Below are 12,942 nucleotides of genomic sequence, written 5' to 3'. Positions count from 1 at the left end.
CTATAAATAAATTCCAAAATAAAATTCCTGTTGTGTAAATATGTAAAGGAAAAAACAGCAACCATATACAGTAGCTTTGTTGTTGTGAAGTATAGTAATGACACTTATAGTAATATTAATTATTAAAAAAATTTAAATGTTAAGAATATTTTTCACAGTTCAATGATGTATTTCTGTGATTTCATTTAACAACAACAACAATAATGATAATGATAATAATAATAATAATAATAATAATAATAATAATAATAACAATAATAATAATAATAACAACTTGTTCTGTTTTTATTTATTTCATTATTATTATAATTATTAAATGCATTAGTGTATGATGTTATATGTCGGCTCTGGATGTATAGACATAATTAAACATGAAATATTTACCTGTCTGACAGGATACAGAGAGCCGATGCAGGACATGGAGCTGAATTTGAGCCAGTTTGTGATCTCGATGGGCTCCAGGAGGAACTGGCGCCCCCTGTAGTTACTGTGCTCACACAACACCCAGCTGAGGACAGAGAAACAGACAAGATTATAATAATTATAATAAGTAATTGTACTATGTATTAGAAATATTTTTTGTAATTGATTTAAATGTTAAATCATTTATTTCATCTTTTATTACTTTTATTTTTATCTATATTTGTGTTTATTTTTATTACTTTATTAATATCTCATATTTTATACATGGTTAAAATGCTTTGCCAATACCATAAATAAAAAAAAAGAGTAACACGGTTATCATACAAACATAGAGTAATACACTAATATGAAGCTGTAAGGTGTTTTTTCTGCTTTTTAGCATTGTTGTTTGGGTAAAGACACAATAATAGTGTAAAATAGTATACCTTTATAGTCTATACCATTTTCTTTAAGGTAACTTTATACATTCAAGCTGAGTATAATTATAGGCTTTATAATTTAATTCTATTTTCATAAAGTTCTGGACCAAATCAACTGTAACCATGACAATTATATTGTGATTATATTGTGATTAAACCATTTAAGTTACTAGTTTTTATTCAACATTATACATAACTCCTATTAACTGCAATGCAATCAGTGTTGGGGGTAATAAGATATATATTAAAAAAACTAGTAACTATAATTAAAGGAATCATACACTGAAAAAAGTAATGTATTACTGTTGACTTATAATGCTTTAATACTAGTCTTAAACACAGAAAATAAACATGTGAGTAAGAGCTGTGTGACTGACCATCCGGTGTTGACCCTGACGGAGAGGAACTGAGTGTTGAAGCCCTCCTCCTGCATGCTGGAGATCTGTGTGTCGATGGTGACTTCACGGCCCTCGAAACACTCCAGACCGAAAAGGGAAACCGATGGCACACAGAACGACTGACAGAGAAACACACACACACACACACAGACACACAGGATTACTTACGGCGCGCACACACACACACACACACACACACACACACACACACACACACACACACACACACACACACACACACACACACACACACACACACACACACACACACACACACACACACACACACACACACACACACACACACACACATAATCATAATCAGCCCCTCCCCTTCATTAATAAGTCTCTACCCTTCATAATTAGCCCCTCCCCTTCATTAATCAGTCCCTATCCTTTATAATCAGCCCCTCCTCTTCATTAATCAGTCCTTACCTTTTATAATCAGCCCCTCCCCTTCATTGATCAGTCTCTATCCTTTATAATCAGCCCCTCCTCTTCATTAATCAGTCCCTATCCTTTAAAATCAGCCCCTCCCCTTCATTAATCAGTCCCTATCCTTTATAATCAGCCCCTCCCCTTCATTAATCAGTCCATATCTTTTATAATCAGCCCCCCCCCCTTTATTAATCAGTCCTTACCCTTCATAATCAGACCCTCCCCTTCAATAATCAGTTCCTTCATAATTAGATGCCCCCCTTCATTATTCATCTCCTCAACTTCATTAATCAGCTCCTCCCATTCATTAATCAGCTCCTCCCCTTCATAATAAGCCACTCCCATTTATAAATCAGTCACTTTTCCCTCCCTGACAATTTACTCCTCTTCACTAATCAGCCACTCCCTATTTATTAAGCTCCTCCCCTTCAATAATCAGCCCCTCCCTTTTTAATAAACTCCTCCCCTCCATTTATTAGCTCCATTAAATGTAAATATGAGCTGACTCAATCTGACACTGGGTACAGAGTAGTGAATGACAGCTAGCGTCACTCCTGTAGCTCCAGTGTTAAAGCACATCATTTCTCCAGCACATTTACATTATATCCAGAAAGTCAGAGTGAATCTGAAGGAGAGACTTCACCCACCACAGGAACAGCTCTAACGGAGCGGACTCTGCTGTCTGCTGGTAAACCCATGCTGCTCAGGTTAGGATAATCTCCTTCTGATAAAACATACATGCTGCCGCTGAACTTCTCTTCTCCGTACAGCACCCAGCTGAAATAAACACAGGTTTACAATCACAATTAGGATTCAGCTCCATTGAAAATAACGTTTATTTTTTCTGCAATATATAGTGCGGTTTGTAAATTTAATTTATGAATCATACATCAATTTTTGAAACAAAATACAAGCAAAGATGATGTTTAATGATGCATGTATATAATGCCTTGATTTGACTGAATGAAATGATGAGTTGTGCAGCTGTAATCATAAATACACACACAGTCTGAATGCATGCTGAATTTGCACACACACACTGTATATGTTGCATGTAAACAGTGCGCTCACTAACCTTCCTCCGACCACCCTGCAGGACCTCACCATCAGACTCTCCGGCAAAGCGTCCTGGTTATGATGGCAAACCCGACACGAGCCGAGGAAATCCGGCTCTGAGTACAGCAGCACCTGCAGGATATGAAGGTGAGTTAGCAGACATAAACATCTGACTTATTAATAAAATACAACTGAAGACTAAATCATTCACCCTTCTTTTATTCACTATCAGCTTAGTCCCTTTATTTGTCAAGGGTCGCCACAGTGGAAAGAACCGCCAACTATTCCAGCATGTGTTTTAAACAGCAGATGCTCCTTCCAGCAACAACCCAGTACTGGGAAACACCCATACACACTAATTCACACACTACGGCGCATGTGTTTGGATTGTGGGGGAAACTGGAGCACCCGGAGGAAACCCACGCCAACACGAGGAGAACATGCAAACTCCACACAGAAACACTAACACACCCAGTCGGGGCTTGAACCAGCGACCTTCTTGCTGTGAGGCGATCATGCTACCTGCGGCACCACATCACCCAATTTGCCCTTCTGGGTAATTATTTTTTTCATTATATATGATCAAATATTATCCTGATGATGTTTAACAGAGCAAGGACATTTCCACAGTCTTGAGCCAGTGCAGTATACGGCACCTTCTAAACCAGTGTTTCTCAACTGGTGGGTCACGACCCAAAAGTGGGCCGCGGGAACATTTTCAGTGGGTCATGGAGTGTGTGGTCAAAAAAACAACAAAAGTTTAATTTTAAACTTATTTTGACTTTTATTTGAAATACGTGGACGACAAAATAAATCAGTTATTAGAGATGAGTTATTAACACTATTATGATTAGAAATCTGCTCTCTGTTACACAGAAATTGGGGGAAAATAAACAAGGGGGCTAATAAATATTGACTTCACTTGTATATATATATAGAGTTGAAGTCAGAATTATTAGCCCCCCTTTGAATTTCTTCTTTTTTAAATATTTCCCAAATGATGTTTAACAGAGCAAGGAAATGTTCACAGTATGTCTGATAATATTTTGTCTACTGGAAAAAGTCTTATTTGTTTTATTTTGGCTAGAATAAAAGCAGTTTTTAATTTTTTAAACACAATTTTAAGGACAAAATTATTAGCCCCTTTGGGCTAATTTTTTATTCGATAGTCTCCAGAACAAACCATCGCTATACAATAACTTGCCTAATTCCCCTAATCTGCCTAGTTACCCTAATTACCCTAGTGAAGCCTTTAAATGTCACTTTAATCTGTATAGAAGTGTCTTGAAGAATATCTAGTCTAATATTATTACTGTCATCATGACAAAGAGGAAATAAATCTGTTATTAGAGATGAGTTATTAACACTATTATGATTAGTGATGTGTTGGAGAAATCTGCTCTCTGTTAAACAGAAAACGAGGAAAAAAATAAACAAGGGGGCGAATAATTCTGACTTCAACTGTACACATATATATATATATATATATATATATATATATATATATATATATATATATATATATATATACACACACACACATATATATATATATATATATATATAAACAAGCTTTGATTCTTGATGAAATTAATCTTTGCCAAGCACTACTTTTTTATTTTATTATCTATATTTTAATCAAACAAACACAGTCTTGGTGGACAGAAGAGACTTCAGTCTAAATTTAACCAACTAAAAACAAGACAGCAGGAGTACAGTCAAACGCTCACCTCATTTCTGAGAATGGGTCCATCACTGGGGGCCTGAAACACACAACCAATAACTTATTAATAATTCAATTATAATGAATGAGTTTTCCCTTAAAACAAGCAAAATAATCTGCCAATGATGTGAACAAAGATGTTATTCTGCTTCCCCCATTGGCAGATTATTGTGCTTGTTTTATATAAAAACTCTTAACTTTGACTTATTATTTCTGTAAACAACACTATATGTTGTTCTTGTGTAGAAAATGCTTCTTGATTTAAGACAGTTTAGTTATTTGGACTATAAATTAGATAAATTTTTCGTTTGCATTTTGTGTTCATAAATTTAATGCACATCTTTGCACGGAAACGCAGCTAGTGTTGAGGTGTGTGTGTACCGTGAGGATGGGCTGTAGGGAGCAGATGCGGTTGTCTCCAGAGCCCCAGTCTCCACAGTTATTATAGAAGCCTTTCTCCAGCACATACTGGTTCCCTGAGAAGTCTACATGAGAGTACGCCACCCACCTGTAGAAGAGCACATTCATCAGCACTGCACACTGATATACACACTACTGTACTTTTAGAGCCGGGAAACACCAAACCGTGACACTGTGAGCGAACTACACGCCATAAATACCTGTGGAGATTTAGATGAAGCAGGAGTCTCCATAGACTGAAGCACACCTGACCAGCACTCACAACACACACACACACACTGCTGTTTTACACCTGACACTATGCTGACATCTGTAGCTCCGCCCTTTTTTGAAAAGAGCTCAATCTCATTTGCATTTAAAGTGACAGTCACCAAAACGCCTCAATTAGGATCAAAGCCTGAAAAGGGTCAGTTTCTGAGAGCTGGAGAACATTATCTGTGCTGTTCTCAACTCAAACACACACTCTAGACACAGCAGAGACACATTTGACCCCTTTTCACAAACTGTAAAGCAAGTGTCTGATGTGTGAAGATGTGTGTATGTGAAGTTTCAGCTCAAAATATCACACAAATCAAAGGTATACGATTTTAGAAGTCAAAGTTACTTAGTTAGCGATAATATTACTACTATTTTATAAGTTCAGTGTGACAATGTGTGTGGTCTAGTGGTCTTTGTATTATTTAATTGGTTTTAACAGTGAAATTTGGGATAAAACACTACTGTAAGACTTCAACAAGCCCCTCTTCGGGAGCCTCTCTCCAGCTTGTGTTGCCAGATTAACTGTTTTTATGCACAGAATGAAACTCCCCTTTTTATGCAAGCCCCTCCCTCTATCCAAACATGACACTCCCACCTCAACACAGTTGGAAACACCCCTATTCCTAACTTTTTTTCCAATCAGAAGTGCCCCTGCTAATGAGTAAACGCATGTCCTCTCCAGCAGAGGCAGAACACACACGCTTGAGTCAGTCGACTGCAGTCCATTTGACGTGTTTATGTTCGTGTTTTAGTTGTTTGGTGTGTCCCGGGCCGTACTCTACACTAAATCAGCATGATGAGAGACGTACGCTCCGCTCAGCACTTGGATAGAGCGAGTGTTGATGCCAAAACCGAACAGCTCCACATCGGCTACCGCCTCCGTCACATCAAACGTGCGCTCCTCGTCCTGCTCAGACTCCTGCTCCGGCATCGCAAACAGCACCAGCTGCGGCTCTGAGAGATCCTGCACACACACACACACACACACACACACACACACACACACACACACACACACACACACACACACACACACACACACACACCCAATGGATACACATCATTTATATATAAATATGACCCTGATGCACAGTGCCAGTCTGATGTAGCATGGGTATATTTGTAGAAATAGCCAAAAATAAATTGTATGAGTCAAAATTATTATAATTTTATGAAAAAAGTAAACCCCGTGTGCATGAAGATGTTTAGTAAATGTATTACTGTACACATATTAAACTTATTCTATAATTAATAACGTGTATTGGTAAAAATGCAATTTGGAAATTTTGTCATTTTTCTCAACATGTGTGTTTTTTTTCTCTTAGATTGCAGATATTTGATTAGTTGATGAACATTGTCTAATCTTAACAATCATACATCAACGGAGTGTGTATTTATTCAACTTGCAGACGATTTAAGATGTCCCCCTGATGGCTGCTGAAATGCGTGTATGTGCTGAGTGTAGATGTTTCTTACCGACTGAATGACTCTGACGGAGCGCAGCTCAGAGTTGACTCCGCCCCACACCCGCCAATCATGATACTCGCCCTCCTCTAGCAGATACTGGTTACCACGGAAACCCTCCTTCTCATAACCCACCCAACTGGAGGAACAGCAGACACACACATCAGAAACACACACACACACACACACACACACACACCAAATCCAGAAAAAGTGCACGCACACGCACACACACACCAGATTTATAAAGAGTGTGGACACACTTATATACACACACATGCACGGACGCACGCACGCACACACGCACGCACACACACAGACACACACACACACACACCAGATTTATAAAGAGTGTGGACACACATATACACACACACATGCACGGACGCACGCACACACACAGACACACACACACACAGCAAATCCAGAAAAAGTGCATGCACTCACACACACACATCAGATTTATAAAGGGTGTGGACACGCATGCACGCACCCACGTACACACACACATAAGCTTTAGAAACAACCACACACACACACACACACAAAATCAGATACACAAACAAGCTCCAGATACACACACAAACACAGCAACTCCAGAAAAGGCACATGCAATAAACACACACATGCACACACACACACACCAGATTCAGAAACACAAACCAGATCTATAAAGGGTGTGGGCACGCACACACACACACACACACACACACACACACACACACACACACACACACACACATGCTCCAAAATAGACAGACAGAAACTCCAGAAACATACACACACACACTGACTTTAGAAAAGGCACATGCATGCAAACGCAGACAGACAGACACGCAGACAGACAGACAGACACACACACTCCAAAAAAGGCAAATGCAAGCAAACACGCACTCCAAAAACACACACACCAGGTGTAGAAACACACACGCACACAAACTCTAAAAAAGCACCATGCATGCATGCAAACACACACATGAACACACACACATTACTAAAACAGACACCCACACCAGATCCAGAAACACACACACACACACACACACACTAGATCCAGAAACACACACTCACCATCCTCCAGTGACTTTGAGGGATCCTGCGCTGAACATGAAGAGCGTCTGCTGTTTGTCCGCTCGTGACAGAAAGTCCCTCATGCTGCTGTAAATCTCTCGGCTTTTACCTGTGAAATACGGCTTCTCGTACAGCACCAGCTGACACACACACACACACACACACACACACACACACACACACACACACACACACATGTAAATACAGTTTGCATTTGTAAATAAACAGCATCTCTGTGTAAAGCAGTGCTGAACACTCACTCTGGGCTCATACAGGTTTTCTACTCTGGGCTCCCCCTATGAAACACATTAGTAATGTTCAGTATGCAGATTAATAAAGCACATTCATTCACTGATATGCATGTCAGTCAGTAATAATTGGTAAATGGATGCGTACTATTTTCAGCGGGTGCAGCGAGCCCACATATGGGTGTGTGACGCCCCAGGCGGACGGGCTGGGGAATCCACCTACTTCCAGGACCCTCGGGACACCCTGGAAAAAGGGTTCGGCAAACACTAGCCACCTGCAACACACACACACACACACACACACACACACACACACACACACACACACACACACACACACACACACACACACACACACACACACGGTGTAAACATCACATTCACAAGCAAAAAGAATGCATGTGCATTTCTAATTAAACAATAGTCAAAACAAATTAAAGCAGCACATGCAAATCAGCTATCATTATTAATATTTATTATTATTAAATTTTCTAAAAGCTTATTCGAAATTAAAACAAAAACATTATTATAATTACAAAGAATTTTTATTATGCAAATTAATTTTAATGAAACAATAATAGTGATGACTAGTATTATTATATTATCTGTAATTATTATCATCATCATTATTATTATTACTACATTAAGTTATAAATAACTATTATTATTATTTAAATTTATTTAAATTATCAGCATGTAGTATTAAAGTAGCTCTAAAAGTTATTATTTCTTTGAAATTATTATCAGTTATTATTATTATTATTATTATCATCATGAAATAATTAGTTTTTTAGTCATTATTATTATTATCATTATTATTATTATTAAATTATCAGTAATAATTAATATTTAAATGATCAATAATAACAACAATAATAAATATTATTATTTATTATTTAAATATTAATATTACTATCATTATCAGATTATCAAAAATATTACGAAAATATTAATAATAATAATAATAATAATAATAATAATAAAATGATTAATAATAATAATAATAATAATAATAATAATTATTATTATTATTATTATATTAACACTAAATATTATTTATGTAAAACATTAAGTTATTATTATTATTATTCTTAAATTTTCAGTTATTATTACTATTAATGCTATTATAAAATTATATACATTATGCATTTATATCACTATGAAATTTAAAACATAATATAACAACACTAAACTAAATCATGTTCATAGGCATTTTTACAGGTAAAAAAGCATTTTTTTTTTAAAATAACACTTTTTGCTTTAATACTTTCATATACATCATTTTACTCTGATCTGCATGTGTGTGCTAATATTAGTCAGTAAATATGTGCATGTGCAAAAATAAACTCCTACAATCCAGCATTGATGATGATGGAGTTTGCTTTGATGGGGAAGCCGAATATTCTGGCATCCTCTGATGTGTCTCTGAACGTCACTTTCTTGCCCTCTGCATTCTCCTCAGGGAAGAGGCTGATTTCAGGGACGCTGTAATCCTGCAACAAGAGCAAAAGCAACATGTTGGTATGCAAATGAGCTCAAACACTGCTGCAGTTCTGCTTTTAGACACAAGAGGGCGCAACACAACCGTTCATTTCAATGAAGCCAAACAGCTAGATTTAATGGAATGAACATTTTATATCAATAACTAACATTATTTTAGGTATGAGATGGCAGAGCCTTTGGAAGCTTCTTTGAAAGTTATCATCTCTATTTTTTATATGTTGTCATAAACACACTGGTTTATTTGTAATATATCTTATTATTATTTTTATGTATTTTTCATGAACACAGTTGTTTATTTGGAATATTTTCTGTTATTTCACTTCTGAAAGCAAGAGCATATGAGTTTGTGATACCCGCACTGCTCGCCGGATGGACCCGATGCTGAACTTCCTCGTCCTGTGCGGTTTGTTTTCCTGCTGCTCTTCTCCATCATTCACTATCTCCCCATGGCTGTTGATAGAAATGTAATGCATTTATATTATTTATTAAATTACTGATTAATTGCATTCTACCCCAACCCTAAACACAACCCTCACAGTAATGTAAATACAGCAATTATTCATAGTATTTGTTTGTATCAATTGAATTTTATTACCTTATACTTCATTTCCTCACAGTAATGTAAAAACCCTAATTATGACAAGAATTATCAATATTATTTATTAAATTATGCAATAAATATATTTTATTAATATTTATCCTAAACCAATCATCACAGTAATGTAAAAACAGTAAATATACAGACTATTTATTCATATTATTTATTAAATTACCCAATTATTGTATTTTATTTATGTGTACCCCTATCCCAACATAAAACCAAACCATCACAGTAATGTAAAAACAGTAAATATGCAGAATATTTATTCATATTATTGATTAGATTGCCTCTTAATTATATTATATTGCCGTCTACCCTTAAACCCAACCAGCACATTAAAATTAAAACAGTAATTATACATGGCATTATTGATTGTATTTATTAAATTACCCAGTTATTATATTTTATTAATGTGTACCCCCCTATCACAACGCTAAACAAAACCATCACAGTATTGTAAAAACAGTAATTAAAATGAGTATTATTCATATTATTTATTAAATGACTCATTAATTGTATTTTATTGACGTCTACACTATACTCCATTTCCTCACAGTACTGTAAAAACATAATAATATTATTTATTAAGTTATGCAATAAATGCATTTTATTAAAATATACCCCAAATTAATCATCACAGTAATGTAAAAACAGTGAATATACAGAATATTTATTCAGATTATTTATTAAATGACCGATTAATTGTGTAATATTAAGGTCTACCCCTAACCACAACCAAAATTGTAATGTAAAATAGTAATTATACATAGTATTATTGACTTTATTTATTAAATTACCCAGTTATTATATTTTATTAAAGTCTACCCCTTCCTAACAATAAACCAAAGCATCACAGTAATGTCAAAACAGTAATTAAAATGAGTATTATTCATATTATCTTTAAATTACTCATTCATTGTGCTTTATTAACATGTACCCCAACTCTAATCCAAACCTCCAGTAAAGCAAAAATATGAATTATTGTTGAAGAGTGTGACAGAAATGCTGCTATATTAATGCGAGAATCCTCAGCTGTATCCCCTCTAGACTTCACCTCTCTCCTCCATTCTGCAGGTCAGCCTCTTCTTCTTCTTCTGCTGGTCTGAAAGGGTCCGTCAGCTCCATCTCGCCCTCATCCAGAGCGATCTTCTCCCCTTTAAAATCAGGCTTCTCATAAAACACCCAACTGTGGAGGAGGAAACATCATGAGGAGCAGAATACAGCTGAACACAACATCCTCACATGCAGGGGGCTGAACAATATATCGTTCGAGTATGATATCGCAATGGGTGTATCTGCAATAGTCACATCGCAGGATTTGATTGTTTATTAGAGATTAAAAGATAAAGATATTATTAAATATATATATTTTTTATTATTTATACAACTATGACCATGTTAATTTATCCTTGATTGTGTTAGCGTGGGTTTCCTCCAGATATGCTCCCTCCACAGTTGTTTTTAAATTGGCCGTAGTGTATGAGTGTGTGTGTGTGAGAGAGAGAGAGAGAAGGAGTGTGTATGGGTGTTTCCCAGTGTTGGGTTGCAGCTGGAAGGGCATCTGCGGCGTAAAACATATGCTGGATTAGTTGGCGGTTCATTCCGCTGTGGTGACACCTGATGAATAAGGGGGACTAAGCCGAAAAGAAAATGAATGAATAATCAATTTCTGTAATTGAATACTTCAGATTGAATACTTCACTTTTACTTTTGCTCTGCTGTTTATATACTTGTAATTTAGCATAATTCATGCAAAATCACTGCACTTGTTTTTAATTAAAACAAGTCAATGAGGTAAGCAGAATAAACTTATGTCAAAAGAAAAACTGTAATTTGACCTACCCCATGCATTTACAATAAAAACATGTTATATTTATTTTTTGCTTATTATACATGTTAAAACTTTTTCAATATTAATCAATATGTCATAGCAGTCAATATGGTGATAATACTGTATATCATAATAAAAGCATCAGAAATTAATCGCAACTAGAATATTTAATACAGCCTATTTCATTAACTGGACTTTTTTGAGTCAAAATAATGTTAATTCAGCAAATATGGATTAAATTAACCTAAAGAGATCACAATTATATTTCTAATAACAACATAAGAATCCAAAAGACATCAATAATAGAAATCCTATTAGAGTGACTGAAGACTGGAGTAATGATGCTGGAAATTCGGCCTTTTATCAGTTTTAACTGGTATAATGAGCAAAAATACATATAGTGTGAAAAGCGTGACATTCAGTCAGAAAGCGTGTGTGTGTGTGTGTGTGTGTGTGTGTGTGTGTGTGTGTGTGCATTTTACTCTGTGTTTCTGCTGTTAATGATATTAAAGTGATGTGGCTGCGAGGCAGGGAGAGTCTGCAGGTTAAGACGGATGAGGAATGTAATATTCTGCACATTATTCACGCCACATTAATACTGAAGTTCTTATGAATTTACAGCTTTGAGTCAGTTCATGTTTTACGCTTCACTAAGATCCATAATATTTAAAACATGGACAGAACCACAGACGATAGCTTCATAAACAGAGGAAAATTCAAGTCTGAATGAACCTGGAAAGAACTTAGCAAACATTATATGTGTACAGTGACAAAAATAATCATATTAATAACAACAATAATGATAAATGACAAACTTTATTGTTAAGGAATGATTACATAATACTTATTCCATGTTTTAATTTGAACAGGAATCAAATTTGACATTTCTGTGTGGAGTTTGCATGTTCTCCCTGCGTTCGCGTGGGTTTCCTCCGGGTGCTCTGGTTTCCCCCACAGTACAAACACATGCGGTACAGGTGAATTGGGTAGGCTAAATTGTGCGTAGTGTATGAGTGTGTGTGTGAATGTGTGTGTGTGTGTGTGTGTGTGTGGATGTTTCCCAGAGATGGGTTGCGGCTGGAAGGGCAT

The 12,942-nt window shown here is 36.1% G+C and overlaps 1 protein-coding gene across 3 annotated transcripts in view; it reads right to left on the bottom strand.

Annotated features, from left to right (window-relative positions):
* crybg2 (crystallin beta-gamma domain containing 2) overlaps positions 1 to 12,942 on the bottom strand; it is a 72,046-nt gene that overhangs the window by 3,905 nt on the left and 55,199 nt on the right. For all 3 annotated transcript variants that reach the window (XM_009294480.5, XM_073931956.1, XM_073931957.1), the window contains 14 exons: positions 11,077 to 11,208; positions 9,775 to 9,871; positions 9,272 to 9,411; positions 8,067 to 8,193; positions 7,931 to 7,966; positions 7,671 to 7,810; positions 6,612 to 6,738; positions 5,945 to 6,099; positions 4,839 to 4,965; positions 4,465 to 4,497; positions 2,754 to 2,866; positions 2,326 to 2,455; positions 1,220 to 1,359; positions 385 to 508 (listed from right to left, as the gene is read on the bottom strand). In XM_009294480.5, the coding sequence (XP_009292755.1) occupies positions 385 to 508; positions 1,220 to 1,359; positions 2,326 to 2,455; positions 2,754 to 2,866; positions 4,465 to 4,497; positions 4,839 to 4,965; positions 5,945 to 6,099; positions 6,612 to 6,738; positions 7,671 to 7,810; positions 7,931 to 7,966; positions 8,067 to 8,193; positions 9,272 to 9,411; positions 9,775 to 9,871; positions 11,077 to 11,208 (1,621 nt within the window). The remainder of the gene's footprint in view (positions 1 to 384; positions 509 to 1,219; positions 1,360 to 2,325; positions 2,456 to 2,753; positions 2,867 to 4,464; positions 4,498 to 4,838; positions 4,966 to 5,944; positions 6,100 to 6,611; positions 6,739 to 7,670; positions 7,811 to 7,930; positions 7,967 to 8,066; positions 8,194 to 9,271; positions 9,412 to 9,774; positions 9,872 to 11,076; positions 11,209 to 12,942) is intronic.

The sequence above is a fragment of the Danio rerio genome, chromosome 19 (genome assembly GCF_049306965.1).
Source record: "Danio rerio strain Tuebingen ecotype United States chromosome 19, GRCz12tu, whole genome shotgun sequence".
Taxonomy (NCBI): Eukaryota; Metazoa; Chordata; class Actinopteri; order Cypriniformes; family Danionidae; genus Danio; species Danio rerio.
This window is presented reverse-complemented; position numbering and strand designations above follow the sequence as displayed.